This window comes from Sycon ciliatum, chromosome 13, assembly GCF_964019385.1.
Source record: "Sycon ciliatum chromosome 13, ocSycCili1.1, whole genome shotgun sequence".
NCBI classification, from domain to species: domain Eukaryota; kingdom Metazoa; phylum Porifera; class Calcarea; order Leucosolenida; family Sycettidae; genus Sycon; species Sycon ciliatum.
The window spans coordinates 3,073,192-3,096,470 of record NC_088655.1 but is presented as its reverse complement, the minus strand read 5'-3'; the positions used below and the strand labels follow the sequence as shown (position 1 = coordinate 3,096,470).

The 23,279-nt window shown below is 50.9% G+C and overlaps 3 protein-coding genes across 7 annotated transcripts in view; all 3 read right to left on the bottom strand.

Annotated features, from left to right (window-relative positions):
- Positions 1-201: 201 nt before the first annotated feature.
- LOC135829889 (uncharacterized) lies at positions 202-6,283 on the bottom strand. Its single transcript, XM_065342272.1, has 2 exons — positions 5,329-6,283; positions 202-1,935 (listed from the first exon to the last, which is right to left on the bottom strand). Exons 1-2 carry the CDS (start codon positions 5,690-5,692, stop codon positions 1,070-1,072), a joined length of 1,230 nt encoding a protein of 409 aa, XP_065198344.1. The 5' UTR covers positions 5,693-6,283; the 3' UTR covers positions 202-1,069.
- Positions 6,284-10,921: 4,638 nt separating this feature from the next.
- On the bottom strand, positions 10,922-13,465 carry LOC135830092 (uncharacterized). Its single transcript, XM_065342483.1, has 2 exons — positions 12,618-13,465; positions 10,922-12,090 (listed from the first exon to the last, which is right to left on the bottom strand). The coding sequence occupies exons 1-2, from the start codon at positions 12,994-12,996 to the stop codon at positions 11,225-11,227; spliced, it is 1,245 nt and encodes a 414-aa protein (XP_065198555.1). The 5' UTR covers positions 12,997-13,465; the 3' UTR covers positions 10,922-11,224.
- A 3,682-nt stretch (positions 13,466-17,147) lies between these two features.
- The window catches only part of LOC135830090 (serine/threonine-protein phosphatase 1 regulatory subunit 10-like), a 24,834-nt gene continuing 18,702 nt past the window's right edge, over positions 17,148-23,279 (bottom strand). For all 5 annotated transcript variants that reach the window (XM_065342477.1, XM_065342482.1, XM_065342478.1 and 2 more), the window contains 3 exons: positions 22,502-22,954; positions 21,625-21,808; positions 17,148-19,651 (listed from right to left, as the gene is read on the bottom strand). In XM_065342477.1, the coding sequence (XP_065198549.1) occupies positions 18,288-19,651; positions 21,625-21,808; positions 22,502-22,954 (2,001 nt within the window). In that variant the 3' untranslated portion in view covers positions 17,148-18,287. The remainder of the gene's footprint in view (positions 19,652-21,624; positions 21,809-22,501; positions 22,955-23,279) is intronic.

Genomic DNA, 23,279 nt, shown 5'->3' with positions numbered 1-23,279 from the left:
CTCTGTGCCTCACAGCTCGTGAAAAACCCGCATGCAGGTAAGAACTCAGAAGACCGAGAGGCGAGAACAAGACAGTTGTACGACTCCCAGGCGAGAACTCTTTCCGGCGTGCGTTCCATGCGGCGCCATTTTGTTGTTGGCGTGCGGGCCCTCGGCCACTCGCCCGGCCTCGTACATTGTAGATCTACGTGTAGCGAAAAGTAATAGTGCGAAAACTACATCCTAGTCTGGCCCGTGGACATGCAGGTATAATACCTGTATTATGTTACTCCGGGCCAAACAAGAATATAAGTAATTAGTTATACAAGACAGTGAGAAAGCTGTAGAACTCCAAGAGCGCTCAATACAACAGAAGCAGCACGTGGAACACTACGGTCACTAGTGAAAGCAACAGCTGGCCCGACGATAGTCCACACCTACACTGATGACGTTCATACCGTGGCACTTGATGAATGTATAAGATGGCACCAAACTTAAAACGCTGGGGACTGGGCCAACTGTTGTTTTGACTAGTGTGTACATGTATTCAAATGTTGATGGCCAGGAGATAGAAGCAAACATGGCCGTAACGAGGGAATTGTGGAAACAAGAGTACAGCAGGCAGCGAATGTCCATTTCATATTCGTGACACTGCCAGCACGCTCAGGCCGCTAGGCATGCGGCATAGGTCTCTGATGTACCAGTGACAGTTCCCCTGCAGTTTGACTCCACTCAGCCACTGACAGCGTCTGGCTCAGGATATACATGCAGTCATGTACATGTACATGTCATGCATGTATTAAAATGAAATAAAACTGACTCCGTTAGTCAGGACGTAGTGTAGTTGGTACACCACTTTTCGGATGATGACATCATGATCAGAGTGTAACCATGGAGACCATATAACCACTTAGCATAATATTTATTCATTCAACATCTTGAGGCTTCCGATGGCAGCCAAAACGGGAAGATGTGGGTGATAGCCAACCATGGTAAAAAGAAGGAAAAGATATAGCATGCAGTGCGAATTTGCAGCGCAGAGTCCTGCAGGCAACCAGCGGCCCACTGTAACTTGCAACACATAGTAGTACTACACAACTTTCTTGCAGTAGTCAGCAAGCGGGACGGCACCGCTGAAGCCATGCGGCGGTGCGATCTGAGAGCTGTTGATGTAGTCGTCCAGGGCCATCCTGAGTAGCGGCGCAATCCTGGCAATGCGTGGAATGTCGTCTGCCGTACTGACGCTACACTCGACTAGCTCATCGAGTGGCTTCAACTCACTGAAGCTGATCACCGCCTCCTGGCCGCGTACAGAGTGCGCATAGTCGATCCACTGCGAGAAGTTTGTATAGCTGGCGTTGCCACCGTAGACGGTGACTGATGCCTGTGCGTTGACGTCCCGCGCCGCCTGAGACAAGCTGCTCTTCACTCCCAGGTGGAAGTTGATGACGTCCAGGAGGCCCGCATCCACCGTTGCCTTAGCGCTGCGGAAGTTCTCCGCGTGGCACGCCGATATCAAGCTGTGTGCCTGTAGGCGACCGCCCATGTGCACGCCGACGATAACGTGAGTGCCGTGGGTCTCGATCAGAGCCCGGTACGACGGGTGTCTGAAGTCTGTCTCGTCCAGCTGCGCCAGATAGCGAAGGAATGTCGGCGTCAGCTCCACGCACTCCGGCCGAATGCTGATCGTCTTCGTCTTCAAGAAGCGGTCGCACAGGGCCGTGATTCCCTGAGTCTCACGCATGCGTTCCACCAGCCCTGAACCACCACCACTCATCAACAAGTCCAGGTCATCGTACGTGCCAAATCTGGCATTGGACGAGATGGCCCTGACGTAATCCCTCAGTGTGTGATAGGTCTTGTTCACGCAGATCGAGTTGGCATCAAACGACCGATCAAGGATGTTCAGGACTTCGCACGGCAGTCGGTAGTTGCTGGTCTTCAGGTTGCTTACGTCTGAGCATGGCGCATTTCAAATGCGTGAACATAAGGACACATATAAACACATGTACACACACACACGTGCACACACGTACACACACGTGCACACACGTGCACACACGTGCACACACGTACACACACACACGTACATGTACACACACACACACATACACACAAACGCACACATTCATAGAAAATGAAGGCACACAGACGGCAGGAAGCACATTGAACCTCACCTGCACCTATTGAAGACTAAATAACCAGGTTGCTACAAGTGATTGAACTGAAATTGATATCATGTCTGCAAGCTCGTTATTAACCAAGCAGCCTAGCCTCCGTAAACCCGCAGAAAAATGTATAATTATGTAGGTATTTTTTTGTATTGTATTTTATTATTTTACTTGGGCATTCCCAACTAGGTGTTGGCGGATAATGCTCGGTAATATGGGATATAATGCTCTCAGTAATGCTCCACAAAAGGCCATATAATGCTCCAAATAATGCTGATAATGCTCCGCCGGATGGAATATAAACACCTGAACCTTGCGGTATTGGGCTAAGAAAAACGCTATAATATTGCACCCATGCTATGATAAACACATAATACAATATCAGGTATACATGTACGCTAGGTTACACGTACAAACACATGTAGTCATATTGAGGCGGCACAAAGAGGATACGCCAAGAAGGACTTCTTGGCCAGCTTCTGCCTCTGAGTTTCCCTCTCCAAACGGGACTTTCCTTGTTTATGTCTCGCGGTAGCAATATGGGACATGATTATACTCTTCTTCCCTGACAATGTTGTATGGCATGCCAGGCACACTAGTTACTTGCCACAGTCGCTTTTGAGCGGCTCATCTGGGAACTCCCGCACCCGTGTTTCGGCACTGATGGCCACTTCAGTGCTCTGTCCATGAGCTACTCGCGTCTTTTTGGAAACATTTTCAGACTTGGTAATAGCTGTTTTCTGAAAAGAACGCTTCCTCGCTATCGCGGCGGCAGGATCTGCAGTTTCCAACTCGACGACGTCACTATCCGCCAAAAGCTCATCTGGAGAAAGCCCAGCTTCCTCCCAATCCCAAGAATAGCAACGCGGCGAGTCAGCCATCAGCGTTGGCTGCTAGTTAGCTGGTCTTACACAATGGTCAATGTCCGGTGAAAGTCCAGCGATACTCTTCGACAAAGACATTGACACTTGCTTAGATGAAGATTGTTTTTTTGTAACATTGTGGACGGTAACCGGGTAAGGTCTGGAATGTGTGCGTGTGCGCACCTCCACCGTTCCATCCTGGTTCACATTTGTTTCGTTGGTTCGGCGTTGTTACCTATTAAGATAGACTTCCGGGACCGGAAGTTTCTGCGAGAGTTTCCACACTGTGCTCGGTGCTGGACCACAGCTACTCGAGCTAGCACTACTGCATGCAGACTGCAGTATACCTGGTATACTGGGCCTGGCACTGCGTGCCACGATCTGTTTGGTACCATGTACCATGCATGATGTGTACGGTGGTCTATCGCTTGTACTTGTACTTGAAGTTGTAGCAAGAGTACATAAACCAACAAAAAAGTACTCTTGCTTTTAGTAATACATCGCGTATATATGTTGCCAATCAAGGACCAACGCTATAGCCGATAAAAATCTGTACATGACGAACTGCCGATGTGTGTAGATCAACTATGCAGTCATGTAGAACGTCGTAATACGACCCAGTATCTGCGGAAATGGACCTTAGGGTGATTTTTCACAAAATGACTTTTTTCTGCTGTTGTCATCTATAGGTATCGAATGATCACATGGCAAAGTATTAGACCGAACAAAGCCATATTGATGACCCAGAAGCTTCTCAAACCAGCATAGGCACATATCAGGAAATACAACAATTTATCACAGTGTTTTCCACATCGGAATACTATGTGTTACAGTGAAATAAATAAAAAATAGACAATGTAATATATCATCCATCCAATTTTTATTGTAAAACAACTCTTGGGCAACCTCTGGCATAGAGCATGGATGGTCTTGATCCTCATCACTGCATACCAATGAAAACTGTTTGAACGCCATCGCAAGTCTGCTGAAAATCCACAGAAGTGCAGAACAGGAGGGAGGGTGGCTACAACTACACCTGGAGTCCCAGTCTGTGCACCCCACAGGGAATACCACACAGGCACAACATTCTAACAGTAACACCCCACACTTCATCTCATAGTCATACACGATTTAGAGGTAGTCCATCACTGCTGCACCTCTGTGAAATATGAGCTCTGTGGGAACTGGCTGCATGCGCGTCAGTGCGCCATGATTCCAGCACTGAGCGCAGAGAGTTCGTAGCTCATCAATCAATGTTCATCTCTTGCCCCGTCCAAGGGGTTTGGTGTTCACCACGGAGTCCAGTGTGGGAGCCTGGGAAAATAATTCAGATCATGTCACTAGCGGCAGCGCCCTTTCGTCCTGACTCGAGTTGATCCAGGGCGTTTCAGTTCGTCTACCTCTGTTGCTGTCGCCTCACTAGACTAGTTTCTCCTCGTTGAGTATTTCTCCTGAGCGGAGCTGTACTAAATTCAGAAGGGCCCTACAAGGATTTTCAGATGTCAGAAAGTACTTTTGCCAGCAGAGAGCTCCTTTGGCGGAGCGCCTATATCAAGTTGAAATTCTCGTTGCTAAATAGGAATTGCGCGTCGACAAAAAACATCTTCTGGAAACTGTCGTCGTTCTCTATCAGGCGCGACGATTCCTCCCTAGGAAATGCAATGACTTCTGGCGGAGCCGGACGGCAGCTAGCTGGCCATCGTGAGTGAACTCTCCTGCTACTGGGACGATCAAAAGCATTCATTGTTGCGATGAACTAATTTTTTGTTTGAATGTGCAGAGCGCGAAGCAAGAGTTTTTTGCCGCTGCAGAAAATGCCTTATTCTGAAAAAAATGATTTTCACCCGAAGGTCGATTCTCGCTGATACTGGGCCGTATAATGCCATTTTTGGCCTCGTAATGCTTTATGCTCGTAATGCTCCGGGTGGTGTATAATGCTCGATATAATGCCGGCATTATCCGCCAACACCTATTCCCAACAGACCCTAAGGTCTTCTTACAGGGTGCCCAAGATGAATGAAATTGTTAAGTTCATGGCGAAATGAATTGGGGATATGATTTGTGCGAAGGGATTCGGGAAGCGCATTAAAGCGGTCAGCACCAAGGAATGAAATAGAGGTGCTGGTCTAATGATTGTTACCATGACAACTCTGCGTTGCAACAACTGTTTTAAAAAGCCCTACTTTCCCTTGTATACCTTTTGTGCAGCTGCTAAATGGATGCTGTTTGACAAACCAGGTCTGACTAGCTGAGCTGTATTATAGTTCCTAAGCGTCTACAACACACTCATGTACATGCCTAGCGGGCGGGCGTACCTTTGCAGTATTTGACGGCCAGAATGGCCGGCTTATTCGTGTAGATGGTGTCTGTAGCCTTGGAAAAGTCGAAGCCCCGTCCGAGCGGCAGACCGTCGTGCACGTTGTTGTCGAAATCGATCTCGCAGTTCGGAGTTTCGCACGAGTAACCTTCCTGCCGTCTCTCGTTCAGGCAGATCTGGGGTAGCTGTGAGCCGGATGGACAGTATAATGCGTCGCTCCTCAGTGCCATCTGCAATACGCTAGCAAGGACCAATAGGACAACGTGTATGTAGTCCGCTAGGACTGGCGGTGTGTACATGTACGCAGCCCGCACGCCGAACTTGCCGGAGCGACCACTCCCCTTAGTTGCACACACGAGCATGATGATGATGGTCTAGTGGCATTGGCAGCTCTCAGCAAACCCACTGTACCTCGCGACTCGAGTCCCCTGATCGGTAGGATAAACAACAGCTGTAGATCTACTACCAGTACTGGGTACCTCCAGCAAAAGGACGTATACTGCCGTACCAGTCAGCGTCTGCGAACGCGCCCAAGAAACACCAGACATGCAGGCGTAACTCGCTGCAAATCAAAACTGAAGCGTGGTTCGTCTGTATCGCTGCTACAACTTACAAGTCTCTTGCCGCTCTGCCGCCCTCCACGTCACCTATTCGTGAGACTCCCTTCTTCGATGGGCACCCTATCTGTCCGATCCGCCCAACTAGTGACCATGAATATTGCAGGAGTCTGTGAGTGGTTAGAAGAGTTTACCATGAGCATTGCCCATTGAAACATTGGAGATACTTGCTGGAGGATAGTAATTCGAACGCAAGGGACCAGGTCTGCCCCATGATGCTGTACTGACCTGTACTGTAGACTACTAGTAGATCTACATGGTAGCGGTAGCGATCGATCCGTAGACATCAGGCGACAAGCGCATGGCACTTACCAAGTCTTGATAACCGTGTAGAGTCTACAAAATGTAGATCTACATATACACGCAATGTGATACTGAAACCTGGGTCCAGAACTAACTACTACTACTAGTAATACTTACTTGTCTTGTGTGTGACTGCGTAATCGAAAGAGCCCACTGTAAACGTTAGCCAGGTTTCGCTTCGGAGTAGGAGGCCTGCCTCACGATCTATCGTTCCAGCAGTGCAGACTCGGGGAGCAACATTACTGTTGTCACATGTCACATGTCACATAGAATTCTCTAGAAGTATCCGGTGCTGGCGCGGCTACAGACTGTCAGTCTACACTCTACCAGCTAGCTCTACACTACATGCAGTCTGTAGTGTAGATCGGCTGGTTTCGGTTCGGCAAAGTCCTGGCGTCAACAACATGTCAGCACCCACGGGCGGGGTAATCCCCGTCCTCATGCGTTCCTTCCGCTCCGAGTCCGTTAACAGACTCACGATTATTACGATCGCACAGACGAGATCGACGCGACCGATCTTAGGCTGACTGAAGAAGTTTCGAAGGTTGGAACGCTGCCATTTCCCCTTTCTCTTTTCTTTGTTGTACCGGGCAGATACTAGTTGTGCATGCGGTACTGTTGTTCTGCGCTCTTTCTGAACAGCGCTGCCAAGGATGGCGGCGCGCCTCTCCGCATGGATGACCTCGGCAATAGCAACACTGGCAAGATACTTGCTTCTTGTCGCCACGCTGAGCGGTCACGTTATTCCTGTTGTGCGCACGGAGCTAACGCCTGAGCAGTTCATACAGAGCTGTTCGCTTAGTCAACAAAACTGCCAGAGCACACAGCAATGCGAGCCTGCGAGGCTTGCACCGGGTAAAGGCTATTGCCATCTGGGATATTCCGTGGACATCACTGAATACAATAACTATCAATTGTCGGAGTTCATACGACGCCCCGTCTTCAATCTGTATGCGTGCAATGAGGACTCCCCATCTGGCCGCAAGAGCGATAGTGTGCGCTACGATTTGCAGTGTGTTATGCCGTGTCAAGCCTCGGTGAGGTTTTATGATCCACCGTCAGAGCATCGCGATCGCGACACGGTCTCGTTTTTGACTAGTATGGATTATTCGCGCAGCGTTCAAGGCAAACTGGGACTGTTGGGCGTAGTGGAAGATGTCGCTCTGGGATTCAAATTCCAGTATTCGCAACAGCAACGCATACAAGATCAGAACAACTATGTGTTCGCTGAGAATCGGAGACGCGTTGTCTTGGCAACTGGCACTCTGCCAGACTTCGGATGCCTGGAGCTGGGAGGAGAGCTGTCAGCCATCTTTTCCGAGGTGAACGAGTCAGACGCAGATGATCCCTACTTCAACCAGCTACTGAAGACATGGGGTACTCACTTCATCACCGCTATTGACTACGGTGGTAGCGTTCTCACTACGGCCTATATGGACAAGTGCTCGCTGAAATCCGCTTACTCCAGCTCGACGGGAGCTGGCGGCTTTGCAGCTTCTGCCGACGCGGCTCTTCAGGCCGGCTTTGGCAATTCCCTGGGCTACTCTACTAGCACGTCTGATACGGCGGCCATCAGTCAGAGCTCAACGTCCGGCGGAGTGTCACCTAAGGTTAGCTACTGGCGTACACTTGTTGACAAGGTGCCGGAACACATTTCCCAACTGGACGTGTCCAGCGAGGCCACCCTCGTTCCGATTTACGAGCTAGTCTCGCCGGCCAGCCTGCACACTCATCAGGGTGAGAAGGGTGGCATGGTAAACTTCGCTCTACTGCGCCAGACCTGGAAGAAAGCATGGACCAAGTACATAGCTGAGAATGCCAAGGCAGCAATGCAGCCTGCTGCTCCCTGTGCCACCCCGCCGCCATCATCAGCACCTTCACCGCCGACAATGATAAAAGTTACATCCATCGCCGCTGGTAACATTTGTATCCTTCTTGCCCTCTCAGCTGTGTTCTTGCCAAGACTATTGTCTGGGTAAATGTTAGCATGTAAACACGAGACACGAATGCTCAGTGCTACGGCCAATTTCGAAATATGATTTTCTTCTGTTATAATAATTTGTATGAATTCCATACAACAACGGAGCGTGTCCAGCAATCTGTGTGTAGCCAATATTTACATGTAGCTATGCTCAGATAGCTACTCTAATCAGATGTTATTGTTAGATTGCTAGTAGTGTCCATGCGTTTCTGGGTTTAATCCCTGGCTGCTTGAATCCCTGTCTGGTGCCAGTGGTGGCATGCCAAGCTGGTTGAATCCCTGGCTGGTTGCATGCTGAGCTGCTTGGATCCCTGGCTGATTCAACTCCTGGCTGGTTGAATCCCTGACTGGTGGCATGCCAAGCTCAGTGGTTGAATCCCTGACTGGTGGCATGCCAAGCTGGTTGAATCCCTGACTGGTGGCATGCCAAGCTGGTTGAATCCCTGACTGGTGGCATGCCAAGCTGGTTGAATCCCTGACTGGTGGCATGCCAAGCTGGTTGAATCCCTGACTGGTGGCATGCCAAGCTGGTTGAATCCCTGACTGGTGGCATGCCAAGCTGGTTGAATCCCTGACTGGTGGCATGCTTTTTTCGTGAAATACAGTCATGTACATTGTAATAAAAAATAAAACAAACTGGTGGCATGCTGAGCTGGTTGGATCCCTGGCTGGTTCAACTCCCGGCTGGTTGAATCCCTGACTGGTGGCATGCTGAGCTGGTTGGATCCCTGGCTGGTTCAACTCCCGGCTGGTTGAATCCCTGGCTGGTTCAACTCCCGGCTGGTTGAATCCCTGGCTGGTTCAACTCCCGGCTGGTTGAATCCCTGGCTGGTTCAACTCCCGGCTGGTTGAATCCCTGGCTGACTGTATCCTTGGCTCACTGTATTGCAGTAGGCAGCTGCAGGAAGGGGGTGCCTGCAGCCATGACTATTTGTGTTGATTCGCTAATTTTGACAAAGGCATACACGTGCCCCTAACCTCACTACTGCTATTCTACGTGACTTTCCTGAGTTGCTGCCACAGGCCAATGTAGCTCTGGGCCCTGTAAAGCACAGCATTCAGCATGTGATTACCACCCACGGCCCACCTCAGTTTGCTCGCCCCGTCGTCTGTCACCAGACAAGCTCATAGCTGCTCGCGCTGAGTTTGACGTCTTGCTCCAACAGGGTATCATCCAGCCTTCATCTAGTCCTTGGGCTTCTCCTCTGCACATGGTTCAGAAAAAGTCCGGAGATTGGCGCCCCTGTGGCGATTATCGCGCCCTGAACGCCATCACTGAGCCTGATCGCTACCCGATTCCTCAACTTCACGATTTCGCCGCTAACCTTGCTGGCTGCACGGTCTTCACCAAGCTCGACCAGGTCAAAGCATACCATCAAGTGCCCGTCCATCCTAACGACATTCTGAAAACTGCCATCACAACGCCATTCGGCCTGTTCGAGTGCCTTCGGATGCCTTTCGGCCTGCGTAATGCTGCACAGAGTTTTCAGCGCTTCCTTGACCAAGTCCTCCGCGGTTTGCCGTTCGTTTACGGCTACATTGACGATTTCCTAATCGCCAGTAATTCTCTCGACGAACATCGTGTACATCTCCATAAGTTATTTCAGTGCCTCTCAGAGCACGAGCTGTTCATTCAACCGCACAAGTGTGAGTTTGCCAAGTCGAGTCTCAACTTCCTAGGGCATCATGTCTCTCCAGCTGGCATCGCTCCGCTGCCCGATCGTGTTGCTGCTATCCAAGCCTTTGAGCAGCCTACCTCTGTTCGTCAACTGCGGAGGTTCCTCGGCTTCGTTAACTTCTACAGACCATTTGTTCCACACTGTGCACCGCTGACTCAACCTCTCTGCTGACTCGGTTAGTCAGGACTAGGGGTGTGCGGATAATGCTCGTAAAGTTGGCAGATTCTGCTCGAAAAGCAGTGAAATTGGCATAACCATACAAATCTTATGGCGGGCAATTCCTCGAATTCTGCTCCATTTCTTTATCCCCATACCAAACATGCATGAAACTTACCAGAAAAAGTACCGAATTCTGCCAATTTTTCTGCCCGCATTATCCGCATATGCCTACAGTCCATTCATAAAAAGATGGGTCCTGGCTCTGGCGAGCTCCCGTATTTGGCGATTTTTCGTGATTTCATCGTACACAGTGCAGTGCTGCGAACTTTGAAATTTGAAAAAGGGTCCAAAAAGGGGTTCGAACCGCAGAATGCACTGTTGCAGGCGGGGTCAAACGGCCTGGATTTTGATGGTTTTTCCCAATTCAGTGCTTTTGGGGCAAAACCTGGCCGAAATCCTATTCTTCCTATGGCTTACTTTTTGGACAAAAAAACTTCAGAAACATAATTGGAAGAGGATTCCATATGGGATTGCAGAAAAAATTTCTAAAAAAACTCAACGTTTGACCCATTTATGGCCAAAAGCTAGAAGTTCATTTTTTTCTGAATGGACTGTAGTCAGGACGTAGTGTAGTTGGTACACCACTTTTCGGATAATGACATCATGATCAGAGTGTAACCATGGAGACCATATAACCACTTAGCACTGACTTGTCAGTTTGAGCACTCTGGCAAGGTACGTTCGGGCCTGATTGGAAATTTATATTTCCATTGCTATCAGGTTCGGCCTCATTTTCTCTGTGCTGCGCTGACGAGTCCACAAAGGACGAAACAGTTCTGTCCGCAGATTGAGTAACCACTTAGCATATATATATTTATTCATTATTATTATTATTTTGCTTGTTCGCGTTGGCATCAACCTGCATAAAGCAGGTATATAGCCTTCGCTTAAGCTGCCATAAAAAAAGAAAGCTCATCCTATTCATTCAACATCTTAAGGCTTCCGATGGCAGCCAAAACGGGAAGATGTGGGTGATAGCCAACCATGGTAAAAAGAAGGAAAAGATATAGCATGCAGGGCGAATTTGCAGCGCAGAAATCTGCGGGTTTCAGCAGGCAACCAACGGCCCACTGTAACTTGCAACACATAGTAGTACTACACAACTTTCTTGCAGTAGTCAGCAAGCGGGACGGCACCGCTGAAGCCATGCGGCGGTGCGATCTGAGAGCTGTTGATGTAGTCGTGCAGGGCCATCCTGAGTAGCGGCGCAATCCTGGCCATGCGGGGAATGTCGTCTGCCGTACTGACGCTACACTCGACTAGCTCGTCGAGCGGCTTCAACTCACTGAAGCTGATCACCGCCTCCTGGCCGCGTACAGAGTGCGCATAGTCCATCCACCGCGAGAAGTTTGTATAGCTGGCGTTGCCACCGTGGACGGTGACAGATGCCTGTGCGTTGACGTCCCGCGCCGCCTGAGACAAGCTGCTCTTCACTCCTAGGTGGAAGTTGATGACGTCCAGGAGGCCCGCATCCACCGTTGCCTTAGCGCTGCGGAAGTTCTCCGCGTGGCACGCCGATATCAAGCTGTGTGCCTGTAGACGACCGCCCATGTGCACGCCGACGATAACGTGAGTGCCGTGGGTCTCGAGCAGAGCCCGGTACGACGGGTGTCTGAAGTCTGTCTCGTCCAGCTGCGCCAGATAGCGAAGGAACGTCGGCGTCAGCTCCACGCACTCCGGCCGAATGCTGATCGTCTTCGTCTTCAAGAAGCGGTCACACAGGGCCGTGATTCCCTGAGTCTCACGAATGCGTTCCACCAGCCCTGAACCACCACCACTCATCAACAAGTCCAGGTCATCGTACGCGCCAAATCTGGCATTGGACGAGATGGCCCTGACGTAATCCCTCAGTGTGTGATAGGTCTTGTTCACGCAGATCGCGTTGGCATTAAACGACGGATCAAGGCTGTTCAGGACTTCGCACGGCAGTCGGTAGTTGCTGATCTTCAGGGCGCTTACGTCTGAGCATGGCGCATTTCAAATACGTGAACATAAGGACACATATACACACATACACAAATACACACACGTACACACACACACACGTACATGTACGCACACACACACACACACACATGCGCAAGCGCACACATACATGTACATAAATAGAAAATGCAGGCACACAGACTGCAGGAAGCACATTGAACCTCACCTGCACCTATTGAAGACTACATAACCAGGTTGCTACAAGTGATTGAACTGAAATAATTGACATCATGTCTGCAAGCTCGTTATTAACCAAGCAGCCTAGCCTCCGTAAACCCGCAGAAAAATGTATAATTATGTAGGTGCTGGTCTAATGATTGTTACCATGACAACTCTGCGTTGCAACAACTGTTTTAAAAAGCCCTACTTTCCCTTGTGTAGGTTTTGTGCAGCTGCTAAATGGAGGCTGTTTGACAAACCAGGTCTGCGGACTAGCTGAGCTGTATTATAGTTCCTAAGCATCTACAACACACTCATGTACGTGCCTAGTGGGCGGGCGTACCTTTGCAGTATTTGACGGCCAGAATGGCCGGCTTACTCGTGTAGATGGTGTCTGCAGCCTTGGAAAAGTCGAAGCCCCGTCCAAGCGGCAGACCGTCGTGCACGTTGTTGTCGAAATCGATCTCGCAGTTCGGAGCATCGCACGAGTAACCTTTCAGCCCTCTCTCGTTCACGCAGGTCTGGGATAGCTGTGCGCCGGATGCACAGTATAATGCGTCGCTCCTCAGTCCCATCTGCAATACGCTAGCAAGGACGAATAGGACAACGTGTATGTAGTCCGCTAGGACTGGCGGCGTGTACATGTACGCGGCCCGCACGCCGAACTTGCCGGAGCGACCACTCTCCGTCCGGGAGCTACCGGTAGTTGCACACACGAGCATGATGATGGTCTAGTGGCAGTGGCAGTGGTACCTCGCGACTCGAGTCACCTGATCGGTGGGATAAACAACAGCTGTAGATCTAGTACTAGTAGATTCTCCTAGGTACCCGCACCACACCAGCAAAAGGACGTATACTGACGTACCAGTCAGCGTCTGCGAACGCGCCCAAGAAACACCAGACATGCAAGCGTAACTCGCTGCAAATCAAAACTGAAGCGTGGTTCCTCTGTATCGCTGCTACAAGTCTCTTGCCGCTCTGCCGCTCTCCACGTCACCTATTCGTGAGACTCCCTTCTTCGATGGGCACCCTATAGCTCTCCGATCCGCGCAACTAGTGACTATGAATATTGCAGGAGTCTGTGAGTGGTTAGAAGAGTTTACCGTGAGCATTGCCCATTGAAACATTGAAGAGACTTGGGTCCAGAACTAACTACTAGTAATACTTACTTGTCTTGTGTGTGACTGCGTAATCGAAAGAGCCCACTGTAAACGTTAGCCAGGTTTCGCTTCGGAGTAGGAGGTCTGCCTCACGATCTATCGTTCCAGCAGTGCAGACTCGGGGAGCAACATTACTGTTGTCACATGTCATGTAGAATTCTCTAGAAGTATCCGGTGCTGGCGCGACTACAGACTGTCAGTCTACACTCTACCAGCTAGCTCTACACTACATGCAGTCTGTAGTGTAGATCGGCTGGTTTCGGTTCGGCAAAGTCCTGGCGTCAACAACATGTCAGCACCCACGAGCGGGGTAATCCCCGTCCTCATACGTTCCTTCCGCTCCGAGTCCGTTAACAGACTCACGATTATTACGATCGCATAGACGAGATCGACGCGACCGATCTTAGGCTGACTGATGAAGTTTCGAAGGTTGGAACGCTGCCATTTCCCCTTTCTTTTTTCTTTGTTGGACCGGGCAGATACTAGTTGTGCATGCGGTACTGTTGTTCTGCGCTCTTTCTGAACAGCGCTGCCAAGGATGGCGGCGCGCCTCTCCGCATGGATGACCTCGGCGATAGCAACACTGGCAAGATACTTGCTTCTTGTCGCCACGCTGAGCGGTCACGTTATTCCTGTTGTGCGCACGGAGCTAACGCCTGAGCAGTTTAGAGAGAGCTGTTCGCTTAGTCAACAAAACTGCCAGAGCACACAGCAATGCGAGCCTGCGAGGCTTCCACCGGGTAAAGGCTATTGCCATCTGGGATATTCCGTGGACATCACTGAATACAATAACTACCAATTGTCGGAGTTCATACGACGCCCCGTCTTCAATCTGTATGCGTGCAATGAGGACTCCCCATCTGGCCGCAAGAGCGATAGTATGCGCTACGATTTGCAGTGTGTTATGCCGTGTCAAGCCTCGGTGAGGTTTTATGATCCGCCGTCAGAGCATCGCGATCGCGACACGGTCTCGTTTTTGACTAGTATGGATTATTCGCGCAGCGTTCAAGGCAAACTGGGACTGTTGGGCGTAGTGGAAGATGTCGCTCTGGGATTCAAATTCCAGTATTCGCAACAGCAACGCATACAAGATCAGAACAACTATGTGTTCGCTGAGAATCGGAGACGTGTTGTCTTGGCAACTGGCACTCTGCCAGACTTCGGATGCCTGGAGCTGGAAGGAGAGCTGGCAGCCATCTTTGCCGAGGTGAACGAGTCAGACCCAGACGATCCCTACTTCAACCAGCTACTGAAGACATGGGGCACTCACTTCATCACCGCTATTGACTACGGTGGTAGCGTTCTTACTACGGCCTATATGGACAAGTGTTCGCTGAAATCCGCCTACTCCAGCTCGACGGGAGCCGGCGGCTTTGCAGCTTCTGCCGACGCGGCTCTTCAGGCCGGCTTTGGCAATTCCCTGGGCTACTCTACCAGCACGTCCGGTACAGCGGCCATCAGTCAGAGCTCGACGTCCGGCGGAGTGTCACCTAAGGTTAGTTACTGGCGTACACTTGTTGACAAGGTGCCGGAACACATTTCCCAACTGGACGTGTCCAGAGAGGCAACCCTCGTTCCGATTTACGAGCTAGTCTCACCGGCCAGCCTGCACACTCATCAGGGTGAGGAGGGTGGCATGGTGAACTTCACTCTACTGCGCCAGACCTGGAAGGAGGCATGGACCAAGTACATAGCTGAGAATGCCAAGGCGGGAACGCAGCCTGCTCCTCCCTGTGCCACCCCGCCGCCACCATCATCAGCACCCTCACCGCCGACAATGATAAAAGTTACATCCATCGCCGCTGGTAACATTTGTATCCTTCTTGCCCTCTCGGCTGTGTTCTTGCCAAGACTGTTGTCTGGGTAAATGTTAGCATGTGACACGAGACACGAATGATTAGTGCTACGTCCAATTTCGAAATATGATTTTCTTCTGGTATAATATTTGTATGAATTCCATACATCAACGGAACGTGTCCAGCAATCTGTGCGTAGCCAATATTTACATGTAGCCATGCTCACATAGCTAAATCCCTGACTGGTGGCATGCCAAGCTGGCTGAATCCCTGACTGGTGGCATGCTGAGCTGGTTGGATCCCTGGCTGGTTCAACTCCCGGCTGGTTGAATCTCTGGCTGGTTCAACTCCCGGCTGGTTGAATCCCTGGCTGGTTCAACTCCCGGCTGGTTGAATCCCTGGCTGGTTCAACTCCCGGCTGGTTGAATCCCTGGCTGGTTCAACTCCCGGCTGGTTGAATCCCTGGCTGGTTCAAATCCCGGCTGGTTGAATCCCTGGCTGGTTGAATCCCTGGCTGGTTGAATCCCTGGCTGGTTCAACTCCCGGCTGGTTGAAACCCTGGCTGGTTCAACCCCCGGCTGGTTGAATCCCTGGCTGACTGTATCCTTGGCTCACTGTATTACAGTAGCCGGCTGCAGGAAGGGCCAAGGGGTGCCTGCAGCCATGACTATTTGTGTTAATTCACTAATTTTGACAAAGGCATACACGTGCCCCTAACCTCACTACTTCCCTCTCCGTATCTCTGTATCTCTCCCCCCCCCCCCCCTCTCTTGGAATGTGCAATACAACAGGGAAAGTCTTTCCAAGGCTGCACCTACCAGAGGCCAGGGGGAGGGTATAACCATTATTCCCCATAGCTACTGTACATGTGTGCAAAGACGTTACTGCGAATAGTAAAAAAAAAAAAAAGTAAAAATTATCGTATCCGTTCCCGAAGGGAACTCACGACGGCCGCTAACACGCGAATAGTAGCGTCTGGTTATTCCCGTTGCATGCAAAACTTGAAAACACGCTATGATCAGTAGCGTCTGCCTGGTTCCACAACGCCTTATACCGTCAGTCGTCACATGCAATGTCCTCGCCATCCCAGCACATCACAATACGCTAACACTAACATGCACGCGTCTCTGGCCGTTGTTTGAACTTTGAACCTTGGACTTGTGACTGATCATGAAAGCACATGCAGCGAAGACAAGCATGAAACTGAACGCAACGCAAAACAATAATAATTGCACAATGCAAAGCACGCAGTGCATGTGCTGTGCATGTGATGAGGCAGAAAAATACCGGAAGCGAAAGGAGCCCAGCGACAGCAGCAATGGCATCACACATGTATGCATTTTTTTAAATTACAACATACGACACAAATAATAATAGCTGGAGCTCTGGAGGCGCCTAGCCTCTACTCGGCTCCAGGCTAGTCTGTGTGGCTGAACATACGATAAAAGCAAGCTACCACCCAGTACTAGTCCAGCTCGTCAAGGACGACATGAAAGAAAGCTGAAAAATGAAAGCTTTGAACTTAGAAGGGAGGATCTACGGTGCAGCGGGAACAAAACATGACCTGTAGTCTGTCATGCACAAACTGTGACACCCTGTAGAGTATTAGCAGTTTTGTTAGTATGTATGTAACAATGATTGTGTACTAGAAGTAGAAAGTGTGAGTGCACAAGCGTGAAAAACCCGTCTGAAGATATAGTAGACGTCGGTTCACATGCATATGCAGCTCAGTAGGCAGGCCCTGAGGCAGTAGAATATTGGCGCACAATGGGTGGAGATAATGCAAGCGCCACATGATAATGATTTGAAGGGAATCAGATTTTCCTCCCGGAAGTAACAGTTGTGTAACGCGTCACAACTCACCCATCATGTGGGTGTGCGACAACGAGCGTGCATTTCGGTCAAAGAAACGATGCATCATGACTGTATACCACGCATGGTATACGACATAACCAGAAAGACATGCACGATAAAGCCAGGGGTACGGACATACATGATCGAACTATACAGCCGTCGAACGGTGGCAGCGAAAGCCAGCATTGTCACAGAGTCAAATACACTACAAAGTGTTGCAGCTAGCTACGCGATACAGCTTGGCATGGATCCCTGTGGTCTATCCATGATCCACGGATAGTGACCACAGGGATTTGGCACAAACCCAAACATTAGCAATTTACCATCATTTTGGTAACTAACTTGCCATCAGCATGGCATTGTAGAAGTAAAAATAGAAACCAATGGCTGTAAGTGTTTAGAAGTAGTAACAAGCTGCAGCGCAGGATATCAGGTCTCAAACACTTCTCAAGTGCACAGAAACAAAACGGGGTTGCACAGAAGGACCACAGCAAAGCAGACAGAGGATATCCAAAAAAGGAGACAAGACAGCGAGGATAGCAGGAAGAAATGAAGTAAAAACACCCTAAGAGACACCAAGCAGACAGGGAAAGAGTTCCAAGCATGCCAACACAGGCACACCCTAAAACAAATACGAAACGTTGCAAAGCTCATTAGCCGCAGCTGCCGAAAGAGTTCACTGGTGAAGGGGGAACAACACACACACACACACACACACACACCAGCCTGGTCTATGCGTTGCCGGATTAAACCCACAAAGACACACTCGAACGGCCCTGGGCAAGTAAAAAGGCGAATGCGGCGGGTGTGTTAGCAGCGGAGGGTATATACCGCACAGGAACAGAACAGTACTGACAATAGCAATACCCCCGAGAAAGACTGGTCAGCTTGGCTGGCGAGTAAAGACAACGGCTGCAACAGGCCTAGGAACGCACGAGCGGCAGGATAGGGTGTCGTCAACTTAGGCTGTCAACCAGGGTCAAGCCTGAGCTACACGTACCCCGTGGCCAGTGCAGCAGGCTTGTGCTACACCTAACTCACAGCAATGTGCTTGCAATGACCAGGGTACTTGCAGGATACTTGAATGGTGCAAGCAGCACGACGAATCGTGACCGTCTGCCACTGTACAAGTAAAGAACTATAGTATGATGGCTGCTGCTGCTGGTGGATTCTAGGAACACACACGCACTCGAGGACATTAGCCTACTCTGCTGTGCGTGTTGGCGACGGCGGCGCATCCACCGCCGTGTCTGCCAGCGACGGCAACACCCCCGTATCTGTCGCTGCACCACTAGCACTGGTGTCCGTGTTTGATACAGGCGGCAGCGGAGACGCTGCCTGCCGCTGTTCTCTTCCTACATGTACCTCGGGCTCATCACCCACCAAAGCCGCCGCCGCACCGGGGGCGTGTGCATGTGCATGCGTAGCCGCCACTGCCTCTTGGCTAGGCGCCGATACGGCATCACATACACTGCTAGCCCTATCATCAGCTACACTAGCATGCCCTGTGGCCGCCGGTTGTACAGCAGCAGCTGAATGATGCTTAGTTTGGTCAGATGACTCATGCATAGAACCCATACCAGCCGAGTCAGCAGCAGCAGAACTAGCAGTAGAACGAATAGCAGTAGCAGCAGTAGTAGCAGAATGGGACAATGCACTATCACTAGGTACAGCAGTTGCAGTAGCAGCAACATTGGGTAAATTAGTATCATCAGCACCACTAGCAGCACTGCGAGAACCTAAACTAGAAGCAGTGGCCGTGGCTGCAGTAGATCCAGCAGTGTCCGGCGGGCGTGCCGATGTCCCAGGCGGCGTATCGGTGTGCTGCAATGCACCACTACCAGTGTTCGGCGGTGCGGGCTCTGCAGAGCCACCCGTGTCATCAACGGCAGCGGATTGCTGCTGCTGCTGATGTGACACGATCTCCGGAATGGCACCGACGGCGCCAGTTCTTGCCGCGGACCGAACGGGATCGACAAGAGTACTAGCCGAGTGCATGCCACTGGGCTCAGACAATGATGATATGGACGAGGCTGGTGGCAGTGCAAGCGGCTGGGGATCACGTGCCTCACCCAGAGGCTGTTGCGTTGGTGGGTAGGCAGCCAACGTGGCTGGTGGACGCATGTCCATCAGAGGTGGCTGCTGTTGTTGTTGTTGTTGTTGTTGCTGTGGAAGCTCTTGTGATGGGGGTTGGTTGTGTGGAAACTGCTGTCCATGTACCATTGGCATATCCCCAACAGCACCACTGGAGCCTGGTTCATGGTGGTGGTGTGGTGGTAGCTGTGGAGGCATGGAGCCCCCGCCAGGAGCAGCAGCATGATAGGGACCAGCACTACCGCCGCCGCCAGCACCACCACCACCTCCTGCTCGGCCACCTCTGAACGGCGGTGGACCAGCATTGGTGTGTGGAGGCCGGTCGTACTCATACCCACCACCGCCACTATGCTGTGCACCGTTGTCCCAGTTGTCCAGAGAGCCAGGTGCTGGATGCAGGAAGCGGCAGTTGTCACCCATGGTGCAGCCGCGTGGTGACATGTAGTGACGACATGGCACACTAGACGCACCACCTGACAATAACAACAACATCGGTACACACGGGTACACACATGCAAATGCACACAGACAGACACACACACAACCAGACAAAAACACAGATCCACACACCCACACACACGTGCACAGACACACGTGCACAGACACACACACAGACCCACAAAGCAGCAATGTAAAAGTCAATACAGTCAGACCTCGCTTATCCGGTCCTCTCTTATCCGGATCCCTCACCATCCGGAAGAAATCTGTTGGTTACCGATTTACAGCATATGCCATGCATACATACAGTAGGTGTGTTCGATTATCCGGTTCCCTTGCCTATCCGGATATTTTTGTGGAAAATGGATGTGTGCGGTTTAAAGCGAGGTCTGACTGTACACTCATACCTTGGATATCCTGACCCCGAAGCTACGGGCACTTCGGTCTACCGAGCACCGTTTGGGCGAGTTTTAGTGGAAATATTACTACTCTTTTGTCACTTTTTGTGGAGACAGTGACGTCATATGCCATATCTATGGCCTTTCTCCATCACAAAGGTAAGTGATTCGGAGTTACGGACATTTCCAAGTTATGGGCAATAGGCAAGTTATGGGCCGCCCGGATAAACGAGGTATGAGTGTAGGTACATAGCAGCATATAAAGCATAGAAATGGGTAGAAGGAAAGCCATGGGAAAGAAAGCATGGACGGCAAATGTACCGTGACGTTGACCCCACACTGTGCCGCTTTACAGCAGGGGCTTCACTACAACACAATGTACAACAAGGGAAAGGGCAGAGTTGCACTGAAGGATCGTACACAGTTTCATCCACTGGAATATCTGCAGAAATTGAAGAGCACCCCCCCCCCCCCCCCCCCCCCAGGCGGACCAATAACAATAGTAATTTCGGGTAGCGGCACAAGCAGAACATTATAATTATTAGAGAGGTTTCGCTCAACGCAATTACACATAATGTAGGAAGTGCATGTAATTTTCATTCGCAAAAATCAGCGCTGTTGGGTTACTCTCTATGTGATTTCTCTACGACTACTACTTCCTCCGCGTCATTAACCCTTTGTCGCTTCTCAGAGCGATTTTTCGAAATTATTTTGTCAACTCGAAGGGCAAAGAAATCAGCTAGAAATTGAGGCAGAGCATTGTCGACGGACCGAGCTTTAGTTTGCAGTCTTGACAAATGCCCACGCGAACGATGTGGGACGGCACGAACTCCAGAAAACGAAATGCGCTCTGGGGCGGAATAGTGCGGAGCGCGATGAATTTGCTTGGTGCGGAGGAGAGCTCCGACAAAGTCCGAGACCACCACGGCTTCAGTGACAAGTAGACATTGCGCAGGAAGGGTCACACCAGTGTTCGAACACAGAAAACAGTGATTCCGACAGTCTGACTAAGACAAGCCAAGTCACAAATATTGCGATGTGCGAAGCGACAATTTTAATGACGCGGAGGAAGTATTAAAGCATGCCTTGTTGCTTTGGAGATGCGTTGGCTGCATGCGCCTACCACATGCACCACAAACTGAAACCGTGTTTCCATTTTGTTTTCCACGTGATGTGTACCTTTGTTTCGCTCGGCTTGAACGTTGCCATGGATAAATCCGGAAAATGGGAAAAAATATTTCAACAAATCCTACGTCGCTACAGAGAACCCGACGTAGAAAAGAGCTTTCCTACGGAAATCCGTAGAAAGATTTACGTATGAACGTTACCCTCGCTCCCCGGCGCGTACGACATACGGATTTTCATACGTAATATTACGTAGAGCGAAACTTCCTTAGTATGGGCACTGTTGAGGAAAGCCAACAGAGGATCAGGATGCCTGCAAACCAAGGAAGCCTGTGTATAAGCGGACCAGGCTTTGCGAAAACAGTAGCATACCATGCCCAGTGTACTGCGGGTGTGCTCAGCGAGATCTGGCCTTAATAAGACACCATCGGCCATCACCGGGAAGTCTTTGCAACGCAAAGTTAGGGTTAGAACAGGTGGCTTACCTCGACCCCTTCCTCCTCTGCGTCCTCGGTATCCACCACGGCCACGCGGCCGAGAGTCATAATCATCGTGATAGTCCATTTCAACGGGGTAGTCTGGACGACCGCCGCCACCACCACCACCACCACTACCACCGCCTCCTCCATTGTTTCCTCCGCCATTGTTTCCACCATCAATATACTCCTCCTGCAGATAGTGTGTACCCATGCATACCACAACAACAACAACAACAACAACAACACACACACACACACACACATGCACACACATCCACACAAAAGATAAGCACGCACACATGCACAAAAGACAATGCATACTATTGTTGGGAACACCCGTAAACACAATCATACTCACCCACCACACACACACACACAAACACACACGCACCCCACGCGCGCACACACACACACACACACACATACACACACACACACACACACTCATCCACCCACCCATCCACCCACCCAACCACACACACACTTGCACCGACTGGTCACATGGGTCTCCCCAGGAGAGAGTAGAGAGATTCAAAAGGAACCTCGGAAAGATGACTCAATTAGGTATTGAACCACCCAATGGCCGACACCCTCTGAAATCCCCAAACAGTGGGTGGACTTGGAAATGATCCCAACCATGGGCTCACCACACCTCAGTATGTGGGTGAGGACAAGGTACAGAATAAGATTGACGGCATCAGGGTATCCGTCCCGAGATCCAACTGCATTTACCCCTGCCCTCAGTGAAGGTTGCTAAATCAGACTGGATCATATAAGCTTCACTAGCACCATCGATTACACAGGAGTTAATCTAGCCCCCCCCCCCCCCCCCCCCCCACACACACAAACACACAGAGTACGCACACAGAGTACGCACACACACCTGATATCCGGACGGCATGGGTGGCGCTTGTGGCCCCGATGGCGTGGGCAGTAGTGCTGGCCCTCCAACAGGTGCAGGACCTCCCGGACCCATTGGTCTCCAATTACCGCCGCCAGCATGTCCCATGGGCGGTGGACCATCCTGCTGCGGTACATACTGTGGAGGTGCGCCGCCGTGCTGGGGCGGGAAAGAGCCCTCATGGGATGGCATGCCCGGCGGAGGCATCATGCCCGGATGCGGTGGGGGCATGCCGCCGTCAAACATCGGTGCCATGCCGCCAGGGCCACCAGGCATGGGCTGGTTGCCCGGGGGACCTATCCCCGGACCTGGGGGTCGGTTGGGTACGGGCTGACCGGCAAAGTGCGGCTGCTGCATGCCGGGACCGGGTGGGATCATGCCCCCGGGTTGCTGCTGCTGACCTGCTGCACCCTCCGCCGAGATCATTCCTTTAGTCTGGAATACAAGTAGGAAACAACAACAAATCACACACGCAGTGTCAACGCCAACACGAGTAACAGTCCAGTCAGGTCTATACACTGTGCTGCATTGGTCTCAGTAACAGTCCAGTCAGGTATGTACACTGTGCTGCATTGGTCCCAGTAACAGTCCAGTCAGGTCTATGCACTGTGCTGCATTGGTCTCAGTAACAGTCCAGTCAGGTCTATACACTGTGCTGCATAGGTCCCAGTAACAGTCCAGTCAGGTCTATGCACTGTGCTGCATAGGTCCCAGTAACAGTCCAGTCAGGTCTATGCACTGTGCTGCATTGGTCTCAGTA